The 23,097-nt window shown below is 39.3% G+C and overlaps 1 protein-coding gene across 2 annotated transcripts in view; it reads left to right on the top strand.

Moving 5' to 3' along the window:
• The first annotated feature begins 6 nt into the window (after positions 1-6).
• SPTLC2 (serine palmitoyltransferase long chain base subunit 2) overlaps positions 7-23,097 on the top strand; it is a 78,234-nt gene continuing 55,143 nt past the window's right edge. For both annotated transcript variants that reach the window (XR_005627086.1, XM_039705195.1), the window contains exons 1-5: positions 7-11; positions 11,272-11,466; positions 18,774-18,928; positions 19,977-20,125; positions 20,467-20,591. Coding sequence is in view for 1 of the 2 variants with exons in the window: in XM_039705195.1 (XP_039561129.1) it covers positions 11,341-11,466; positions 18,774-18,928; positions 19,977-20,125; positions 20,467-20,591 (555 nt within the window). In the remaining variant the exon portion in view is untranslated. The remainder of the gene's footprint in view (positions 12-11,271; positions 11,467-18,773; positions 18,929-19,976; positions 20,126-20,466; positions 20,592-23,097) is intronic.

Here is a 23,097-nt window from a genome sequence, read left to right as displayed (position 1 = left end):
CCGGCACCCAGGTGTGCGCGGGGACGGGGGGCGCGGCGGCGGGCGGGGGGCGCGGCGGCGGGGCCCCGGAAGGCACCGAGGTGTGGCTGTGAGGGCTGTCGGCGGAACCCAGTGGTGTGGTTTGTGTCGTCGGCCCTCGCCTGGGGAGGGAGGGCAGCGCCCGGGGGTGCCGCTCACCGCGCTGGCGGCGGCGAGGGGAAGGACTGTCCCTGGAGTCACGGCTGTAACTTTACTGCAAGGTATCGCCGGGCCACAGCTGTGGCACCGCGGGTGTGCGGCTTAGGAGAAGAGGCTTTGGCAGCCCTTCACCCTGCTCGTGGTTGCGGGCGCGGCGCGGGGCTGTGGGTGCGCGCAGCCTTGAGCAGGGGCTTCCCTCCAGAGCTGGAGGCTGGTGCTGCGCTGCCCGTCCGGCTCTGTGAACACCCCGTGGTGTGTTTGTGCTTGCTGACTGCACTTGTTTCGTGCAAAACGCTCAAGTTTTGTGTTGTAGTGTAAAGAACTTAAGGGTTGCCATGCAGTCAGCCTCAGCAGAAAGCGATAGCTTGTGTTTCCTTGAACACCTCGAGCTGCTTGAGAAGAGCCTTCCTCTGTCATCATCTCCTGCTGCTTCTGTTTTTCAGTCCTCTGCTGTCCCTCCTGTTTCACTGTAGGCTTGTGCACTCTGTGAACTGGATTGAGAACTGATGCAGGGTAAAACGAAACTTTTTTCCCGAGTTATCTTTACCTGAGGATACTTCCTGTATTTCTTTGACTGGATGCATGCTCGCAATCCTGCCCTGGCCTTTGGAGATACAGCACAAAACTGGAAGTGAACAAATGGAGGGAGGTACAGTGTCTCCATTTGGAGCAGTGTCAGCTTGTCCTGGTTTGGGGAGCAGTGGCTTTGGTAGTCTTGCCTTGTAAACACCAAGCACTGCTGCCTATAAAACCTTACATGTAAATCTTTGTGGTAAGACAAAGTGTGGTGCTGGAGAGTGTTCTTCTGTGAAAGTTTTTCCCCACCCTGTGCTTTCTAAAGAAGAATATCTGAATACAGGTATGTTCTTCTTCAGAAGAAGAACAGAAAGTGAGGTAGGGAAGCATTTTCCTCCAGGGCTTGACTTACCTGGGTATCTGGAAAACATGGGTGATGCAGCGTGTGAATGGGAAAAAACTTAGATTTCAAACTGAGGGAGCTTTAAAAACCTTTCTGGTTTATGAGACGTTCTAGTCACTTAGTAGCTTGCACATGATACTATGCTCAGATATGTTTTGGAGACCTGAGGCATTTGAGATAACTATTTCTAAAGTGGGTCAGGGTTCACTGGAGAAGTGGTCAAGAGAAATCTTACCAAAAATCCAAAGTGTAGGCAGCAGTGTGAGCTATAAGGGTGTAGGAAAGTTTGAGATCTTTCTGGCAGCTGCTTGCTGGTCAAACAGATTTATAATTAGGAGTATTACATTTTTTCTTCATAATTTTATGTGGGCTAGCTTTATGCTAACTTACAAAGTGAGGGTCTGAATGTTAGAATTGGACTGGAAGAAGCAATTGTTTAGGGGAACTAATTATGTCCAGCTTTCTCAGATAGCATCCGTGGTGGTAAGCTGCCAAAAGATGTGTTTGCTGATACATCACAGATTTGGCTACTTGATGGGTCATTTACCTTTTCAATTTTGCTTTTTGAGCCTTTCTGTGGAAGAAGGGAAACATGTGAATGCTCACGTTATGTTGAATATATTTGCTGTGTGTGTATATACTACACACTTACCACATACAGCACTTGAGAATCTGCAGCTGTAAGCAAGTACCAAAAAGGAGGCAGCTTGCACAAAAGAATGCGATTGTTATTTAGTAGGGGAAAAAAACAAACAGAAAAGTAAGGACGAGGAAAAGAACTTTTTCAAGGCAGCTTTTCACGGGTTTTGTGCGAGAAAAAAGTACAATGAGATCTAGCTGAAGTGACGGGAAGAGGAGGGGAAAGGAAAACCATCAGTTTAAAGAAGTGTTGCAGTCATTGACAATTTATATGGAAAACCCTGGAGCTTCTGAGGGAAGAGCTTAGAGACAGGATAGTGCATTACCATGTCCCCAGTAGGGCTTGATAGTGCAGGAAAGCTTTACCCACTTTTAACTGTGAAAAAAAGGAGAGCCCCTAGGACGTTTCTGCACAGGTTATCTATGTAAGTTTGGGGGTTTCTTAATTCTTGATTTGTTTGTTTATGTTGTTTTGGGGGTTTTTATTCTTAAAAAAAAAGCTTAAATTCAAATGTTTCCTTATGATACTCCCTCCACTAAGGGTGGTATTTGACATAGAGTAGGTTCTTTACTGTTACTCCAGCATGCACAGAAGAGGGTGAAATTGGTCACTTAATCTTCAAATTTCAATTTGTCTCCTTCTGAACTGCTAAATCTCTTTGGTAAGTGGAGAGGAGAAGCTTGCTGCCTACTAGAACTGTGCAGTAACAGACTCTGGCTACCTTGGTGATTAATGAAATATCATCAGTGACTGGGAAAGTGACCATTTGAAGCTAGGGATCGAGCACAGTAAAAACATTCTACCGAAATACTAAGGTAAATAAGAGCTCTTGGCTTTCCTGAGTTATCTTATGTTCAAATTACTTGGCTCCTGCTTGAAGTTAATCTGCTTACAGATTGTTGCATTCACAGAATTTCAATCTCATTATGAAGATCTTAATTAAGAGAGGTTGAATAAAAATATAGAAATTAAAACTTGTGGAATGTTAGAGAAAAGTGACTTTTTTCTGACTGTATACAGTTAAGGGAGTTAATGGTTAGAAAGTATAGTAATTTATGGATGGAGTTAAAATTGATTTAGAACTCTGGTGTAATACTGCAGTATGTAAGATAAAAGCCTGACTTCTCAAAGGGTATTTGTCATGATGTGAGGAGTTGAACATAGATATGAGAAAGAGAGCAAATCTTAGTGAAAGAGATGTGAAGTTATCTCTTCAAGTTGTGCACGATTCTGCTTTTTATGCCCTTCTTCTGTTTTGGGGAGAGTGTCGAGTTCAATATAAAAATGGTGTTTAGGAGCTAGCAAGACACTTGTGGGAATAATAAATGGGGGAAAATTGCTTTTTCTTTCTGCAGTGCAATTTTAAACTGGAATGTATTTGTCCATTGGAATGCTTTGCAAATGACTAATGGTTTTCCAATGCTGCATCTGAGAAGAGTTTTCTTGCTTAGAATAGGGAGATTGGGACATCTTTAATGGGAAAAGATGCCCTTATTTTCCAAGATAATTTATTTGAATCCACCTATTATTGTGAACAAATTCTTACTAATGTGATTTTTTTTAACTTCTTCATTGAACTTCTCACATTGGAATGGTTCTGTTGTGCTTTTAGAAGTTAAAGAAGAAGTAGTCTCAACCTAAAAAAATAAAATTGGAATAGAGGTTTTAGATATCAAGTTCTTAATTCCTGTTATGTACAGTATCTCCAAGTCAGTTAGATAGGAGCTGGAATTATATAAACACATTTTAATTTCCCTGGTGTTTCTAGAAGGTCTTCAAATGCCATCCTATAGCAACTTCCAGATAACATACATGCCTTTGTTTACAAGGTCTTGTACTGCTTCCTCAGGAAGACAAGGAATAGTTTGGTTGAAAAAAGTGGGAGGACTGGGATTTGCATTCCTTTAAGACTTCTAAGAGCTATTAAAATGGCCAGCATAGATATTTCTTTCCTAGAAGTTTTGATGTGGATATACAGAAAACAGTTTGTGTAGTCTTGTGATTTTTGCTTGCTCTTCTTAAATAGCACAAAGTGCTTATAGGTTCATCTTGTGGGATTGCTTCAGGATGCAGGGGAACAATGGCTTCATCCTGATTTCTAAGATGCTTTTGCTGGAATTCAGGTTAGTGTAGTTTCTTTTGGAGAGCACACTTGAGATGACTGCAGCAGATACTGCAAGTTCTTCTTGCTACAAGTGATTTAGTGGTAGCAGTGACATGAATCATGTTTCAGATGAAAGTCAGGATAAGATAAATCTATTAAATAACTACTCTATCCACTGGTGTAAAATGGAATTGGAGTACAGAATTGTGAGGTTTTTTCACATCTGTGTGCAAATTTAAAATTCAAGTAATTCTGATGGGGGAAAAAAAAAAGATCCTGAGAATCTAAATCTCATTAACTTCTTGAAGAAGTGGTTGTTCCCCCTTACTCAGCATTTGGGAAACTGCATCTTGCAAATGGTGTCCAGTTTTGAGCTTCTCAGAAGGATGCTGACATAACCACATCAATCTGTGAATCCAGTGGAGGTTCCCAAGAAATGAAGAGGTTGTGAGAGCTGGGTTTGCTCAACATCAGTTAACTAGCTGGCTGCAGGATATAGAGAAAACGGGGCCGGACTGTTGGAAGTGTGTGGCAATAGTAGGAAAGGCAACACAGGTAATCTGGAGGAACAGGAAATTTTGATTGCGCATAAGGAAAATAATTTTTCCCACAAGGATATACTGGAAGAAGTTTCCCAAAGAGGTTGTGAAATCTCCACCCATGAAGGAGTTCAGGAAGTTCAAGATGGTTGGACATGGTCCTTGACAACCTCTTGTAATTAGCCCTGCTTTGAGTTGGGGTTTGGGCACTGTGGAGGTCCCTTCCAACCCTAGTTATTCCATGGTTACAGAGGTGATCTCATGGACTGCAGGGGAGTTTGTCCAGGTTTGGACATTAGCATTTAATCCCCGAACCCCTGTAAAGATGTGTGCCTTGGGGCTTATAGCAGGTACTCTGAGGCTTACATCAGACCTGAGGAAAGCAATTACTACTTTGCAACTCTTGTTTGGTTTGATGATTGACTGTATTTATTGTGCCAGTAACGTAAAACTGAAGTGAGAAGAAAGTTGTGTGATCTAGAAAAGACTGCAGCCTTGTTCAGATATTTTATTTGACAAAACTCCTCTATTTTTGAGAAAGTGTACCTGTGCACAACGATCTTTCTCTACTACCAAATTCAGTTATAAAAGACTGTAAGCCTTTGTGGAAGGAACAGCTACTCAACATTTTCCCTGGCTAAATGAATATTTGAGGTCATCATATTAAATTAGTAGGTGTTGTGCTGGTGTTGTGCTTGTTGAGAATTGGTGTGTCTGTGTTGATATGAAAACAAATGCCCATGTAGCTACTGATATTATGGGCTTCTCTTAGATTTCAGTATGTGCTACTGAGAAAATAGTTTGGGTGAAGTGTTGAATCTATTGATTGTATTTGGACTGCCAGTTCAAATTTAGCTGGTGATAAGCCTTAAATGCTCTTAAGAAATTGTTACAGATGTATACAAGTTATTTTTACTGTATTTACTTGAGTGATATGTTGTATTTTTCTGTCTTAATTGTACAACAAAACCATTTTTTTCCTAAATTTCATGTGTTCAATTTGTTGGGGGGACAAAAGCTTTATCTAAGTTATCTGTTGACTTCAATTTCGCTAGGTGGAACATAAAGCATTGGCCCATCTTAAGTGAGGTTTCCAGTTTTTTGTTTTGCCATCATTAAGGAATGAATCCTAGCAAAATAACTGTTTTTAGTTCAAAAATATAGTTTTAAAGAATACTTACAGTTGAGAAAGGGTTGGAAAGTTTAGGAAGTAATGAGGTTTAATATCTATAAAAATGAGAGCAGATTCTAAAATATGTCAGGAAATGCTTTCAGAGGTATCTGAGAGCCTGGAGAATGACTTGTTGGGGAAGCACTGCAGACCTGTTCTGTCTTTGGAAATCTGTATTGTAAATCATGTTTAGTATTCTGTGTGCCTGGAATCTATTGAACATAATAGATAAAGTTACATGTAAGGTTTAAGGTAATTTAAGGTAAAGAATTTTAAAATTATTTTAAATTAAAAAAATTAAAAGTTTAAATGTTTTCTTAAATTAAAAAAAATTAAGAAAAATAATATATTCCCAGTAGAATTCAAATTGTCACCTATATGTAGCAAACAAAAAAACCCAAGTTTAATTGCATCATTTACTTGCTAATGGGGGGCCAAACAACTTTTAATTGTTATGAAGATTTACACTTTTTGTAGCTGTGGTAAGTGCATCTTAAAAAAGGACTGTCAAATTTGTTGTGACTAACTAATTGTAAATAAAAATATTTGATAATACCTGTCAAGAAGAACAAACCTTTAATTAGAAATATACTCTTAAAGGCTGTTTTATGAAACAAGTTATCTCCTGTCGGGTTTTTTTAAACTTAAAATGTGATTCAAACAAGTTAATTCTAACTTTGGCAGTAAATACTTGGTCTTTTTACCCTTGCACAGTCTGAGATAAATAAAAAATTTAATTGCATCATTTACTTGCTAATGGGGGGCCAAACAACTTTTAATTGTTATGAAGATTTACACTTTTTGTAGCTGTGGTAAGTGCATCTTAAAAAAGGACTGTCAAATTTGTTGTGACTAACTAATTGTAAATAAAAATATTTGATAATACCTGTCAAGAAGAACAAACCTTTAATTAGAAATATACTCTTAAAGGCTGTTTTATGAAACAAGTTATCTCCTGTCGGGTTTTTTTAAACTTAAAATGTGATTCAAACAAGTTAATTCTAACTTTGGCAGTAAATACTTGGTCTTTTTACCCTTGCACAGTCTGAGATTTGAAGTCTAAGCAAAGAAGTGCAAGGAAAAGGGCTAGAGGCAACAGTAAAATTACCACAGGGTATCTAACATTTTAGAGCAGCTCCTTTCATGGAATTCTCACTGCTGTGATTTCTGTAGTGCTGATTTCCTCAATCCTTTGTAATGAATGTGGCCACTTTTGCATACGGAGGCACACTCATGGATGTGGTCTTTCACAGTGTGTTTCTAAAAATAGAAGCAGTAAACCTGCTAGTAAAATTTCTGCAGCATGTGTGGTATGTGGCAATGAGAAGCTACTAAATTTTAATAAGAATTTAGCAAAGTTGTGTTCCAGCATAAATAATCTTTTTAATGTGTTTACATTAAGTCTGCCAGGTTCTGAATTTGTTCTTCCTGTTAGCATGAAATGAAATGGTCTCTAATACAGAGTGCTGTCCTTCCCCGGGGTAGCAGCAGTAAGCAGTCACCAAGCACTGCTCTCGTACTTGTGCAGCACATATTGCACTTGTAGCATCTTCTCTCCCTAAAGTACATGCCTGCCATGCAAGGTGTTACCCAGAGTCCTGTGGTAAATCCTGTGTGTTGTCTGCAGCAGCATCTGCAAATGTTCCTGTGTTTGCACATGGCTTTTGTCTTCTCACCCACAAAAGATATAGAGAGCATCCAAAGCGGGGCTACAGAAATGGTGAAAGGATCTAGAAGGAAAGCTTTCTGAAGAGTCACTTGGTCTGTTCAGCCTGGAGAAGAGGAGCCTGAGGGCACACCTCATTGCAGTTGCAACATCATCACCAGGAGAAGAGGAGGGGCAGGCACTGATCGCTTCTTTCTGGTGATCAGTGACAGGATCCAAGGGAAGGGCATGAAGGTGTTCAGGGGCAGGTTTGGTGGGATATTTGGAAAATGTTCGTTACCTAGGTACTGGAACAGTGATCCAGGGAAGTGGTCACAGCACCAAGCCCGACAGAGTTCAAGAAGCTTTGGACAGCTCCCTCAAATAGGAGATGACTCCTGGAGTTGTGCTGTGCAGGGCCAGGCATTGTGCTCAATGATCCTTGTGGGTCCAACTCGGTACATTCTGTGATCAGCATCCGACTCTCGTGTGTTCTGCTTAGACCAGTGTAGTCCTTTCTAGCAGCAGCTGTGTGATGCTGCTGCTGCTCAGTAACTGCTACAATACTGTTTCATGTGCTGTGTTTCACCAAGAGTTGGGCCCAACACAAGCATCACTTGTGGCTGGTTCTTTGCTGCCTTCTGTAAGCAGCTGAGTTGTGCTCTCTGGTTCTCCTGCAGCCGAGTTCCTTAATGTGATGGTGCTCTTCTGCATACACGTACTCTGCACAGTACAGGAAAGAGAGTTGTAGGTGAGCATGCACATCATTTTTTTGATCCATGTGTTTAAGTGAACTCTGACTGTTCTTCGTACTTGGATACGCCGTGTATTCTGCTTCAAAGGTCATGGCTCACTTTATGATCAGAAAGCTTGTTGAAATCATAAAAGTCTTAATCTTCCACGCCTTTTTTCTCTTCCTGATAAAAGGAAATTAGGCACTGAACTGTAGCCACCTTCTTTCTTGGTTTCTGGAATTGAAATTGCTGTTCTTCTGCAGCAGCTTTGGAGCTTGCAGCATGTAAGTCTTCATTTGAAGGCTTATATGTGGATTCATAAGGCATTCTTGGAAAAACAAATAGGCTTGTATTTAATGTGGCTACAAATGTCTCTTCTGTAGTCAAATTCTAGAGTTTTTTTACGGTCATATGCTCCATGAAGAGTTTGTGGAATTGCGTTCAGTTTTTTTTTTTTTTTATTCAGCTGGGGTAACAAGCTTGTCAGCTGATATCATGGCTGACACAAATTTAAGGATGTATTAGCACACTGGTGGAAGAAAACTGAGAGGCGAAATTGATTGGAGTATTGTTGGATCAATACAGGTATTCCTAAAAAGCCTTTCTTAGTGAAATATTGGGATTGACCACATTGAATAGTTTTTTTTTTAGTTTTAGCATTTGTTACAAGCACAGGCACCTCCAAAGACCTGGCAAAAATTGCTATATTTTTACTGTGATTAAGTTTGCGTATAGATTTGAGTCTCTTGGGGTTTTTTTCAGTAACTACTTTTTGGTGTTTGGTAACCTCAGATCCATTATCTTAGGATGTAGCCTTTCATCTCTTCCAGATGAACTTCCAGTTACCTGGGAAAGACATTAGAAGCTTTGATGTTATCTCTAGTTATTCAATACTAGGTAATTTGCAAAGTAGTTACTACCAGTTTTCTATCTGCTTATCCAGAAATCAGCTGCTGGTAGGCAGGCACAGGTGGCAGGTATGTAGTGTGCCTGAGCAGTGCTCTTCACAGCCTGATCTGACAGTGTGAGGATGCAAACTTCAGCTTGTAATTCCCCAAGCTGTGAAACTGTGATTGTTGGAGCTTTGGTGCATGATCTTTCTTGTATCTGGATGCAACAAAATTTTATAGTTTTGTGTACAGGAGCCATAGTGATACAGTTAAGCAGTTCTGAGAGTAATAGAGAAGAGGTAGGTGGCTCTCTCGGTTTTTCCTTTGCAGTGTTGGCTCACTGATTCTGTGATTGTCATGGTGCTGCTGCCCCTCCTCTCTCTCCAACAAAAGCTGCTGCCTCTTTGCTGAGCTCTATGGAATGACTTTGTGGAGCAGTGAAGACTATTAAGGTCTAATGAATAACCTTCTGCAAACGATTATATTTCCAGCACGGATCGGTTCAGTGTTGAAGGGATGCTATGCTGATAATCAGATTTGGTTGCTTTGGTTGTGCTAGCTGGAGGCTGGTGCAGATGGCTCAGAGTGGGAGTGAGTGAGGCAGGGGCAGTTTCTTTGGCTGGCCTCATTCATGAAGAGAATGGTGTGTGAACCTTTGGCCTGCATTAAAGCCTTAAATTGCCAGCACTTGAGCTGCAGTGTGGTAAGCAAGTGTTCCTACACTTGTGCCAAAGCTGTGGTCATTTTCTACCTTGAGCCACTGCTGTATGTGATGTGTTTTTAAAATAATACTTCAGTATTAAACCTGGCCTCAAAGCACTGCAAGCTGGTTACCTGCATCTGTCTTTAAGTGCTGCTGCTAAAAGAGAAGTTCCTACTCTGTCTTTGCTATTTTGTTTCCATACATAGACCTATTCTTAAGTCCCCCAACTATTGTGACCAAATGAAGGATTTGCTTTGCTTGAAACTGTTTCAGAGGAAGGGAAGAGGTAAAAATTACTATCAGGAGGGAAGGTGCTATTGTGCTTTGTACTTGGTGACTGCATAGCTATGCTAAGAACAGCCCCTTGCTTCTGAAAAATTGCTTTCACGATATTAATGACAGACTTGAAATACAGACTTGCTCTACCACCTGAGATGAGCAGGTATCACTTCAAAATAATTCAGTGTCTGGTGATGCCAGCAAGTATGTGTGCCTTATTGATTAATCAACTGTTGTAGAGGTTAGTACGATTCTACCTTACTTTCCCATATGGTAACATGAGTGACATAGGTAAATAACTGCTTTTATTCTGTCTGCTGACCCACACCCCTCCGGAATTATTTGCCATTGTTTGTTTTTTGGGGTTTTTTTAGGTTCAATCTCTTTCCTAGGTGATGAAGTTTTTTGATTAGTACATTTTAAGAAATAAATTTCTTAATTTTATATATATTTGATGCTACACAGAGGGGATTTATGTCTTATAGAGTGTTCTTTCGTATGTAGCTATTCTATTATAGTGCAGCCATTCTATAACTTAGCCATGCAGGTATCCATTTGCATCTAATGGATAGATTTCTATGTTTTTGTTCATTAACTTGTGAGATCTGATCTTTAACTTAACAATTTGAAAAAGTAGTGTAGTTAAAACCATTATCTTTTACCCCAGTGTTAATATTGGGTGAGCATTTTTCCTGTAGCTTTGAAGTTTTTCTGTAATAGTTACAAATATTGTATATTCTAGTAATTGTACTTGAGACAGACATGCTGTATGCACTAGGCAGCTAGTAAATCTCCTACCTTCAGATGACATGTAAGTAGCAAGATTACTTTTACTGTGGATTTTATGCAGAAAGCCATTCTTTGTTCTGTATGCTGACATATGTGCCGTGTTGAGACTCTGTATACAAAGACTTTTTTGTCTGTGGTGTCATGTCCGCCTCATGGATGAGGACAGTGTTTATGTCAGCATCTTTAGGCGAACAGCTACAGAAACATGTAGATTGTGATTGTTTTGTTACACTAATATGGGCTTCCAGGTCTGAGAATATATTGTTTAGCTCAATAAAACTATTACTTTCTGTTTTGTTTTTCTCTAGTAATCCTGGGACACATCGCTGTTCTGTCTCTTGTGCCCTCTTGGTGAAGGCACTTTTTTGATTTTGGTTTGCCTAGATGTAAGCAGTGCTCTGTATGTAGCTTTGCAAACTAAATAGTTTTAATGAGATGTTAGATTGAACTGCCCTAGATTGGTAACTGTGACTTGGGTTATATCAGCAATTTGGCAGCTTCATGTATGGAGGCTGGCAGTGTTTTGTTAGTAATGGCTGAACTTAGCTGGAAGCAGTTGTTGCTGAGTGGTGGGGGATGCAGAGCCTGTAGCTGAGCACAGGGCTGGGGACTCCTCTGAAATGTCTATCTGCCTTTTTTTAATTAATACCTCAACTACCTCTCTTGAAATTTTTACTGTAGATAAATCATATCGTGCACAATGGAGGATTATACAAAAGGCCTTTCAATGAAGCTTTTGAAGAAACACCAATGCTGGTTGCTGTGCTGACCTATGTAGGCTACGGTGTTCTCACTCTCTTTGGATACCTGCGAGATTTCATGCGGCAGTGGAAGATTGAGAAGTGTCAAAATGCAACGGAAAGAGAGGAACAGAAGGTAACCACTGGGAAATAATGTTCTGTGGGAAGTGATGTGGCTGAGGCTTGAGTGTTTCTTTGGAGAGAAGTGGTGTTCAAAGTTTTCTGCAGTTTTCTTTGTCTTCTGCATGCCCTAGTTACTATACAAAGTAGTGCTGTGTCATAAAAAAATAATCTTTCTTTTGAGTTATTTTTCCTCAGAGTAGTTTCCTCATCTGTCTCAGTGCAAAGCTGCACCAACAGTTGCATCAGTGTACTGAAAGATCCCCCATCTGCAGAAACAAGAGTTTGGGGAAGAGAGGCTGCATGTTGCAGCATCAGTACTTAAAGAAAGGCTCTGGTTTTAGTTTCACACCAATGGGAGGCTTTCTGATGCTGATCTGGTGGTTGAGTTTTGATTTAGAAATGTTATTAATTCTTTTTATCTGAAGCAGTTGCAAAGACAAGCTTGTGGGCCAGATCCAGAGCAGGAGCTATATAATTTTAAATTCTTTTGGAGTCCAGAACACAAGCAGATTAGCTGATGAGTAATTTGAGGTACTGACTCGTGGCTAAGTGATAGTGATTAGAAAGAATTAATTCATGTTATGATCTATTCACAAAAGCTTCTGTTACCAGGTGAAAGGTCTTGCCTGCTTCAGCAGTTAGCCTGGAATGGATAATTCTGATTTTCAGTACTTGTAAATTATTTTTAGAGATCTTCCTCACAGGAGTTAATTATTTTTAGGAAGCTACTGAAGTTCACAAGCTATTTTCTTGTGAACTCTTAATGTGACCCCTCTTAGAAGAGTGTGACTACCACTGAGCTGTATTCAAAGGTCTTACTCTTGCTGATGCAGGTTCTCTTAAACTGTTTTTCTCAACTGCTTTGGAGAGCCAATGTGGCTTATAAAATGTTAAGGGAGTTCCTTTTCCAGTTGCTGGTTTCTGATTCTCTGTGCAGCCACACAAGCAGTTGGCTAGCAGAAAATAGTGGGGGCCAGAAAGGACATCTCAATAAGGCAAACAAATAATCAAGGGTGGCAGGGAGGAACTAAAAAAGGGAAGGCTCCTTTGGAGCCTTGTTTTGGAGATGGCACTGGAGTAAAGTGCATGTCTTTTTACAGTAGATTAGCTAAGGACCAGTGCCTAAAATTACCTCACAGTAGCTTCTTTCTGTGAACATTGTGAGGTACAATTAAGCAGATTCATAGTAGGGCACTAAATTCTAAAACAGAAGCATTCTTACAGGAGTTTAATGAGTAAAATGCATTTCGTATTGGTTAAAAGTACAGCAGTTTAAATTTACACTATTGCCAAAACTGACTTCTGGAATGTGAAAGTAAAAATCTTGGATCCCTTTTAACAGTTAAAATATCTGATTAAAAAATGCTGTTTAAATCTCAGCTTGAAACTTGATGTGTTCATTAATGCCTTTTGAGCTACTTTGGTTTATGACACTTGAAAACATGACACCCTTACATTTTTCTGTACACAAAGCAGAAGTTGATACAGCAGAGAACAGTCAAAACAGTTGCAGGAAACTACCAAGGCATTAGAATAAAAGTTTAAATATTGCTATGTATTCATGATGTTGAGGATTATAAAGGAGTAGCTGAAGTGTTGGTGCAGTTACTCTGTACTGTAGTCGTTACATTTCTGTTGTAGGGCTGTTGTGAAAGGCTTGTCCTGTTATCAGTGTGTAAGAACTGCTTATAGCAGCCCTTTCCTGTGGGAGCAGTCCTTGCTCTTACATGAGTGAGTGAAAAAAGGGGGCAGTAGGTCTAATTCAGTAACACATTATTGATATTGGGCTCTCAGTAAAGATTGCCACAGAGGACCTTGAAACACAGAGGTTGTTACCAACAGGTTATCCTAGTCCTAAAAGAAATGTAGCCTTGAATTTTTTATAAATTAACTCAGCATTACATCTTACCCCAAAAGATATTTGCTTAACAAGTATGCCTTCTGAACAGCTGAATTGAAACTCTTTCAGTTTCTGTGTTGGTTACAGCTTCCATGAGGAGATGCATGTATTCTGGTTTTGTTTTGCACATAGGATGTCTGTGGATGGAGCTAATAAGTGCCAGTGAATATTGCGTAAGAATGAAAAATAGGAAATCCTGTTTAAAGAACTTCTGGTGTTGGAGAAATCTCAACCTAGTGTACTTCCCCAAATCATGTCTCTAGCATTTAGATTGTAAGAGCTGCTTCTGATATCAGACAAATAGAAAAGTGATCACGTGAAGTCTAGAACATACAGTACTTATCCTCACCCTTTGCTGCTTTATGCTTTGTTTGCTTTTAAATGAATTGATGAGAGCACGTCGCAGCATGTCTAGGGTGGGAGCCAGGGGTTATTTTGGTCCAGGAGGTGGAGAGGGAGGTGTGTGCTCAATGGATTGCTTTGAAATTGTTTTCTCCAATATTTGAGTCTCTCTGTTGGATGACAGCCCAGTCCCTTTTGGTAAGGGAATGCAAGTACTAGTGTGTAGAAAAGGCTCAAAACTCACCTTTTTATTGTTATTAATACATGCAAATCAGAGAAGCCCTGTAATTACACCGGGGTACTTTCTGGCAGATTTGTGGGACTCTTTCCTCTGCGTGGAAAGTAACATTTTTTTAATTGAAATTCTGAAGAGACAACTAGGTTATTATGATTTTCTTAAGTATCAAGTCAAAAGATTAGTCTTACCTTTTTGAAATAGTTTGTAATTGCAAAGGTGAAAAATTACAAAATTATGTAGTGTGAGGAAGTATTTTGTAAAGGGCTGAATGGACCTGTTCTGAAAATCACGAAATTGAAGTTTGTGGATTTTCTGTGGTTTGTTTCTGAAGGTGTCTACATTTAAAAGCATAACATAAACTTAGGTCCAAAATAAAACAAACACAAGGAAAAGACTCAGTTTTTCTGTTATGGTGGGCAGCTTATTTCAGTAAAGCAAGTTCTTCCTTAAACTGCCACTTAATAGTATAATCTTATTCTGCATCATAATTAGAAAACTGCGAGTGATCAAACAAATTTAAAGAGCAGAGCAGAATTTTGAACAGGCTTGAATTACAACTGTCTCTCATGGCAGGTAAATTCCATGGAATTTATTATAGCGGTGCATTGATATGAATGATTCTAAGAAAACCTAATATTCACTCACTGTTGAAACACAAAAGGGTGAAAAGGGTCAGACTTTGCTAGTACTGATTTCCAGGAAATGGTTTCATGGGTTTTGGCTTTGTTTAAAATATATCCAGCTGAGCTTTTCCTGGAAACCAGTGTTGTGTAGCACATCCTCTGAAGCATTACTGGTCTGTTTTAGGCATGGGCAAATGTCAAGATTAACAATTCTCTATTACCCCAGAATCAATTTATGCATACCCAATTTAATATGCTGTCTGGTCATAAAATATAGTTAAATCTGCATAATGCTTCCTGGATTTTACAGGCAGGATGAAAATCACTTTAACCTTTCATCCAGCCTGATTTGCCTGTTGATTACCTTACATGTTTTGTGTTTGGGAGTGACTGTAAATGGGGCTGGTAACTCTCTAATGTACTCTGTAGCTTGCCCAGCTAGAACATGTTGCTAGCATTTGGGGTTTTCAAACACATGTTCACAGGAGTCCAGCTGCAGGAATATTTCAGGGGCAGTAAACTGGAGTTGTTTGTTCCATGTTGTCTTAGCATCTGTGCAGCTCATCAGGGGCCTCCTGATGGTACAAAGGCTACCCACAGTTATTGCTCCACTTCTCTTGACTCACGTAACAGCGAGATGAAACTCGTCTTTCTGCTTCCTTTTAGAGGCCTGGAATTTGTTGCAATTGTCTGCTGAATTTCTGTTCAGAGTCAGTTATGTGTTATCAGAGAGCACGTTATGTGAATTGCAGATAAGCTCTGCTGGTGCTCGTGGCACCATTTGTTAGCTTAGGTGCAATGCTGTGAAAACTTGGCTCTAAAAGTAGCATAATCACTGCATTTGCATGTCCCTGTGCCCTGAGCTGAAGGCTACAAAGCTCTCATTATGACCTTAACTTGTTGCAATATTCATTTAGAGTGTGATGAAATAATGGATTCCCAAACCACCTATGCTAAGGTGTTGCACCCCAAGGGAGAATTTTATTCTTCCCTTGACTGGCTGTGCTTTTCGTTGAAATTGCTATGCTTTTCAGGCTTCTGGGAGACCACTAGTGCTTCAGTTTCTTCATCAGGCATCCCCTCAATAGAGGGGATGTGTTCTAGGCTGAATTTGACAGGAACAGAGCTGTTTAGGATTGTTTTTCTCCATAAATGAAACAACTTGCTGCTTTTGCTCCTTTTTGGGTTGAGTGCTGCAGTTTGACTGTTTGCTCAGAAGATTGCTCAAAGAAGCAATTCCTAGAATATTTTTCCTCTGAATAAACCTGTTTAATCTCAGAGTGATATTCTTAGGGACCCTTACAGCTAGGAATAGTGTTGGATCTGAAATAAGATGAGAACTTGATAGAAAAATAACAAGATCTGAAGATAACAATAATGAGATTTAAAGGTGATAGTAGTTGCTTCCAGCTGTAGGACGCTGTTGCAGCACAGCACTGTGGTTCCATGTGTCAAAAATTTGAAATCACAGAATATGCTAAGTTGGAAGGCACCCACAAGGACACTGAAGTCCAGCTCTTAGGCCTGCACAAGACGTCCCAAAGAGTCACACCAAACTTCTTGGAAACTTCAGGGTTTCCAAACTTCTCAATGTCTATCTGGCTTGGTGCTGTGATCACTTTCCCTTGGGAACTCTTCCAGTGCCCTCTGGGTGAAAAGTATGGATTGATGGAGTTCATCCCTCCCTTCCTCCCCAGGTGTTTATTTTTTTGGTTCAAAGATTGAAAACATTAAATTAGCATGAGGAAGTTAAGTGGTTTTTTGTTGTGCTATCTGCTCTTCATTTGGAATGCCACTGTAGAAGGATGGAGGAGGTAAACAAACAAACAAACCAACCCCCAAACCAACCAGCAGATCATCTGCTCCTGTATGCCAGCTCCAAAAGAGGGCTCTGAAACTCCATGTCAGTATCAGTTTATAAAGGTACAATATCCTTACCCTTTGTTTTTTACATTCTCACATGTGTGGGTCGTGAGAACCCCTCAGTGAGGTTAGGATCACTGAGGAAATAGACAATCCATTTTTGCATTATGCCAAAATAACACTTCCTGCTTGCTCTCTTCCAAGGAACTTTCTCATGGGACTTATCTGAGGATGGTTTGTTGGAGGGAGCAGTACATGTATAGATAACAAAGGAGATGACAGGGTGGTGATACCTACACTTAAAGCCCTTTACTATAATCCTACAACTTGATACTCCAAAAAATCTAAAGCTAGTGTCCCATATTAAACCTTAATTCCCTTACCCATAATTTATTCCTTGAATTCTTGTTGACTTTTAAAGTATATTTTTTCTTTATCCTAATCCAGTAGGTTCAGAGAACTTCTCTACCCCACAGTAACTTTAAACTTAGTTCTAAAGCTGGCTCTTAAGATCATGCTTGTCTTACGTATACTGGTGGTGCCAGCCTGTTGTGGATGATTGTCCTTATATCACCAGTTGAGCTTGTTACTGTTCTGCCTTTGTCAGCTTGGGTTTCAAAAGAAAACTCATCTGATGAGTAATGCGGAGTGGATCGGGCTGTATCGGCCCGGCATACCTGCTTGAGCTGCTATGATGACTCATTTCCAGGCTCCCCTTCCAGCCAAGAACCTTGGCTAAAATACCAGTTGTTTCTCAGCTCACATAGTTGGTGTGCTTGGATAACTGGTGCAAAGGTGAACTCTTGTGTGTAGATGGTTAAGAGGAGGTGAAAATACTTAAAAGCATCTCAGTAGATTATAATTAGATTTAACAAATCTCTCAAGTATTCTTCTTCTAATGTGCAGGATTTCTTTTTGGTCTCACTTCCTTCACCTCTTGACAGGTAACATAGCAGAGGGTTTGAAACAAATAGTTTGAGGTAACTATTTTGATTTTGTGTCATGAATTGGGAGAGAGGAGCATGGAAGAAACAATTGCACTTCTGTGCATCTTAGGACCTAGAAATTTTATTCCCAGTGTCTGTCTTTGAGAAAGGACATGTGATTCTCTGAAAGAGTGATTGCTTCTAAATTTGGGTTGTTTTTCCATAGTTGAAATGATGGAAATTAATATATTTGTGCCTTTTTGACACAGGCAGATAAGAAATGGGTTTAGGTGCAGCTGTATCTGCTTAGAAGTTGGCACTTTTGGGCTTGGTCTTTTCTGTGCAGCTGCTGGTAGGAGGATGCAAAGGTGTGGAACTAAATGTTCCATTGCTCCAAACTGCAAGGACAAGGTTGTTAAATCATTAAAATAGGAAGGTAATGGAAAAAGTACTCCTCCTGCAGGCAAGCATTGTAAGTAAGAGCTTGTAAGTGCCTGCTTGTGTTTTTATTAAAAATTTGCCATAAATGCCCACAGTTTTGCTTCAGTGGTACAAATGTCTGACACTTATAGTACTTGGTGAGATATTCTGCCTTTCTCATACTGTCACCACAAATAAAATTCCCATCACAATATTTGCTTTTTTCTTGTGAAAAACAGGAAGAAATGCTCAGCTGGCTCATACCTTTGTAATAAATTCTACTTTTTTCTTCTGTAGATGATGAAAAAGGTGATTTTTTTTTCCCCCACAGAAGCAAATGAATTATGCATTCTTATCTCTACTAAATGTCAAACTTTCTTTAATTAAATAGTAAAAAGGAAATCTTGTGACTTTGGGGCAAGAAAAAAATGTTCTTGAGTGCTCAGATGTCCTTGCTGCCACAGTTAGTTTGACATTCTTGTCTTATCCATTCAAGCAGTCACTTACTTTTCCTGGAAAACATTGGAAGGGAAACTAAAATTCAGGAAAAGCTCATTCATAAAAATCATGTGGGACTTCAGTGTTGATAAGCTGTGCAGAAGAGAGGTACCATAATGCAGCTTCTTAGCTTCTATTGAAAACAAAAAATTGTGTAAAGTTCTAATGGTAATGTGTAAATTATGCTAGTAGTGCTATATTAAATGCATTCCTTATGCACAGAATAAAATATGGTGGAGCACCTTAGTTTTTAAAGTCTTTGTGTACTCAGCACAGCAGTATTTGGTGCCAAAAAGCCATTGCATGTTCCCTTGCTCTGCTTTACTTGAAGGCTGACTATACCTTTCCTGCAAAGATTATATGCCCACAATTTAATGAAGGGAGTTATTTTATGTTTTGCGTTGAGTTTTTTCATTATGCCAGAATGACAGGTAAGAATTATTCCTGCTACTCTTATTTTACTGTCATATATATTTTCCTTTTACTTTGAGTGCTTTTGATGTGTTTCAGGACTTTGTCCCATTGTACCAGGACTTTGAAAATTTCTACAACAGAAACCTCTACATGCGCATTCGGGACAGCTGGAACCGTCCAATCTGCAGTGTGCCAGGGGCCAAAGTGGACATGATGGAGAGAGTTTCCCATGACTATAACTGGACATTCACGTGAGTCAAAACTGAAGAAAACACTTGGCAAGAGCTGTCTTAAAATATGAGATCTCTAAGAGCAAGTTGTAGGCTGTGAGGTTAAAGAAACAGTGGATTATGAGCTTTATTAGGAAAGTTTGAGCTTTCTAGCAGCTCGAATCAATGAATTTTGCTCTTTTGAAATAGATTTAGCCACCAAGGTGATGATTTGTATATAATCTTTTGACTGCTTTCCTGTATTAAGATTTTCTGGACATACACCTGTATTAAAATTAATACCTTTGTGCATGATGACATGAGCCTGGTATGGATGGATACATTGGATTGCACTGCTGCTTGTGACTTTATGTTGATTGAGAAGAAGTGTTGCCACTTTAACTAAATGCTGCTGTCTGGACTGAATTTAGCATGATTGTTTTGAGTCAGAACTGAAGTAGTCTGTAGAAACAAAATGAGAAATACAATAAAGGGTTTTTACAAATTGGAAATGGCATATCACAGTTTTGATGTGAAGAGATTTGCAGCACAGTACTTGGTGAAACTAGTTACGTCTCTTCTTGGCTTTCAAGGGCAAAACAAAATTCTTTTTTTTTCTGCTGAACTTCTTCCTTATTCTCCTTGTCACGTATTGTTAGCACAGAAGTGCCAGATGTGTTTCCTTTCTGTGGTTAGAGGATATCCCGCTTGAGAGGCTGCCAAGTTAATTGATCTAGAGATGTTATTTTGTAATTGAAAGATAAGTTGTATGTTTCTGGGATGGAGGGAGAAACATGTCAGAGCAAAAGATGGTTTGAGAAGCCTCAAGCAATTTCATGTGTGATAGCAAATTCACCCGTAAATGTAAACTCTTCTGGGAATTAATTTGAGATTGTAGTATAGGGAGAGAATCGTTTTAACTGATTGTTGCAGTTTGATGATGAGAGGCAGTACTGAAATAATTTAATGGTTGGTTCTGTTGTGTTTTAACATTTCAGTGTATAGTCTAGGAAAGTGAAATAATAATCTTCTGGTGTAGATAATTTTTTAAATTTTGGGCGCCCTAACTTGTGCTGTTTTTAAAACACAGATACACAGGGAGAGTGATAAAAGACATCATAAATATGGGTTCCTACAACTACCTTGGGTTTGCACAGAAGACTGGGGCTTGCCAAGAAGCAGCTGCTAAAGTTCTGTCCCAGTATGGAGCTGGGGTGTGCAGCACTAGGCAGGAGATGGGTAAGTTGGAGGATGATATTATGTTCCCTGAATGTTTATTTCAAAGTCTGTATGTGATTGCAGGTCTTTAAAACATTAGTTATTTCAGCATTGAACTTTAGTCTAACTGATAAAGCAGCTTTACTGCTTCACTGAAGTAGTGAAGACAAATTGACTTCCTGGATTTAGTTTATGTTGCACAGCAGTTGTCTTACTTATGTTTTCATATATGGGTTTTTTCCAATGTTCCCTTATGGGCCTTTAAATAAAGCACAGCTTGGTTGGTGGAAATTGTCTTTGTAGAATTTAGCAATAGTGAAAGCTTCTCCTTACTTTGAATTTCCCATTTGTTTTATGTGCAGGAAACTTGGACAAGCATGAGGAGCTGGAAAAGCTAGTTGCCAGGTTCCTAGGTGTGGAATCTGCAATGGCGTATGGAATGGGATTTGCAACAAACTCTATGAACATTCCTGCTTTAGTTGGCAAGGTATGGCTTAAGTCATGGACAAAAGCTCACCTAACAAAGATTCTAGTGGATGATTTTTCAAAAAGCTACTTGTTTGCTTTTGTTTTTCCTCAGTTGCAGTCCCTGTAGATATTCTGTATGGAAACTGTAGGTCACAGAATGCAACTCTAACTATTGCAAAAATCTCTTTGGGAAGCAGCATCCATGGGACCAGTAGCAGCCCAGAACTTTCTCTCTGGGAGAAAGCCTGGCATGTTAAGGCTTGCTTCCTCAGGCTGCTCCTTGGTGTGTGAAATGGTGGCTGATTAACAGACTGATTGGCTGAAGGTGTTTTGGTGCTTTTGAAACACTAAGAACCAACTGTCAGCTACACAGATAAGCTGAATTGTATGTTGGTGCATAGAGAATTTATTATCTTTGAGTGACAGCTCAAAAATCCTTCCTTTGAAGAAGTACAAAGGTTATTTGAGGGAAATAAGGTTAACTGTAAAGACTCATGATGTTCACCGTGTGCCCCATAGAACACTGGACATCCAGACAAATTGGCTACTATCTCCAACAATGCTATTTTAGTTATTAGGAAATGAAATAAAAGTGAGGGTTTTTTGCCTCTTCTGATGCAAAATACATGTTCTCCTCGCTCCTCCTTAGAGTAAAATAGTGCAAGTACAGGAACAGGTCTTTTTTTATTTTTATTTTTTTTTAATGATTCACTGTTAACCTAATTCTGCTAGTCTATTGGAATTCTTTGCCCCAGTGTAGTGAATTATTTTCCTGTAATTTATTTATTTTTTCACTTCCTGAGATTACTTCCTAAATCTTCCATGTGTGATATCTACAGATCATAAGTTTGCTGCCTTGTTCTTCCTGGTGATTGATCCTCTTTAGCATTAGCTGCAGTGTCTTCCTGCATGCCTTTTTTTTTTTTTAACAAGGAAGTAGCACTGTCTACCTAATGTGCCTTTTCTTTTGGTCTGTTTTAAATATCAAATGCTTTTTATATTTAAAAAAAACCACTTTTTTGAGTCTGATCTAAGAGAAAAATTGAGTGCTTTAAATCTAATCTTTCTGGATTAAATATGCTTCTGCAGTGCTATTAACTGAGCAACATATGTTACTTCTGAAATATCTTTTACCTGCATTTTTTAGCTCTTTGTCTTTCCACATCTCTTCAGTTTTATGTTCAACAGAAAAGTGATTCAGGATTTCTGTGAGACCTTTCAGATTCAGTACACACTGTCAGGTACATTTAAGAAGATTGTTCGTTGTTGTCACTGCAAATTACTCACTCCTGCAAACTTACTCAGTCTTTTTTTCTATGGGGGAGCCCACTGTATATCTTCAATACCTTATGAGAATACCTTTGAGACACCTTACTCAGATTCTGAATTTTCACCTTTGAACTTCAGCAGGTTTTACAACCATTGAGAGAATCTGAACAGTAAATTTCAAGGCATGTAACATACCTTTTTTATGCAGCTCATTTTAGTAACCAACTCTTATCATAAATAGTACAGCAATCCCTACTGGGTTAGTCATGAGGATACTTAGTTTCTTGTACACTTGAAATAAAGTAGTAAGAAGCTTTTGCATCATAACAATACATGTGCCCTTATACTCAAGTGAATACTCCAAACAATAATTGCACTCTGGTAAAGAAGAGAGTTCTTGTCAAATGAACCATTTTGCAGTTCAGAATGTTCACTAAATGGTTTTTTTTTGGCTGCCTTAAGTTGCTTCTCACTGCACATTTGATTCTTCATTGTCTGCAAATAAGGACACATAAATCCTGAATTTTGGCACCACCCAGTACACAATTAATTGCATGTGCACTACCTGTTTGGCAATGCTTTGACAGTCCTCAGTAAAGCTCAGAGATTCTCATGCTTGAATAAACTCTTGGTTTGTTTATTTTAATGATTGTTTGTGTCTTTTTGCATGTCCTACTTATATTTTCAACTGTAAAGCTACTTGGAACACAAAATATCTTCCAAATTAATGGTATCTGGGCTCCTGTATTACTACTTAATTAGCTAAAAACAAGCTGCTTAGTATAGTTGCTCACATATACTGGACCACCTGTTCTTTTTCTGCTCTGTGGAATCCTGAAGCACTTAGTTTATGTTCCTACTGAATCCTCTTTTACTAACAACATCTACAGTGTGACTAGATCCATCTCTGTGCCATAATTTGATCAGTATTAGTCAGCAAAAGGAATTCAAAAGCTTCATTGTTATTTAGTTGATCTTTGTTCACTATGCCTCGTTAACAGCAGCCTCTATTAGGCAGATGCTGAAAATAAGTATAGTTGGTGTAGACTGAAAGTTGTATTTCAGCACTGTTAAAGCATCACTAAAACCAGGTCTTCTGCACCTGGCAGTTCTCAGCAGCAGAGACCCTCTGTTCACAGCCAGGTTGTCACGTGCCTGGTGCAGTCACTGCCAGCTGTGCTGAGTCTAGACCACAGATAATGGGACATTTGAGGGTTATTTAGTCACAAGTTGTTAGACCATTTGAGGCTAACAGT

The sequence above is a fragment of the Passer montanus genome, unplaced genomic scaffold, assembly GCF_014805655.1.
Source record: "Passer montanus isolate IOZ18808 unplaced genomic scaffold, ASM1480565v1 scaffold18, whole genome shotgun sequence".
Lineage (NCBI taxonomy): Eukaryota > Metazoa > Chordata > Aves > Passeriformes > Passeridae > Passer > Passer montanus.
The sequence above is the reverse complement of the archived record's forward strand: the minus strand, read 5'-3'. Positions and strand labels throughout refer to the sequence as shown.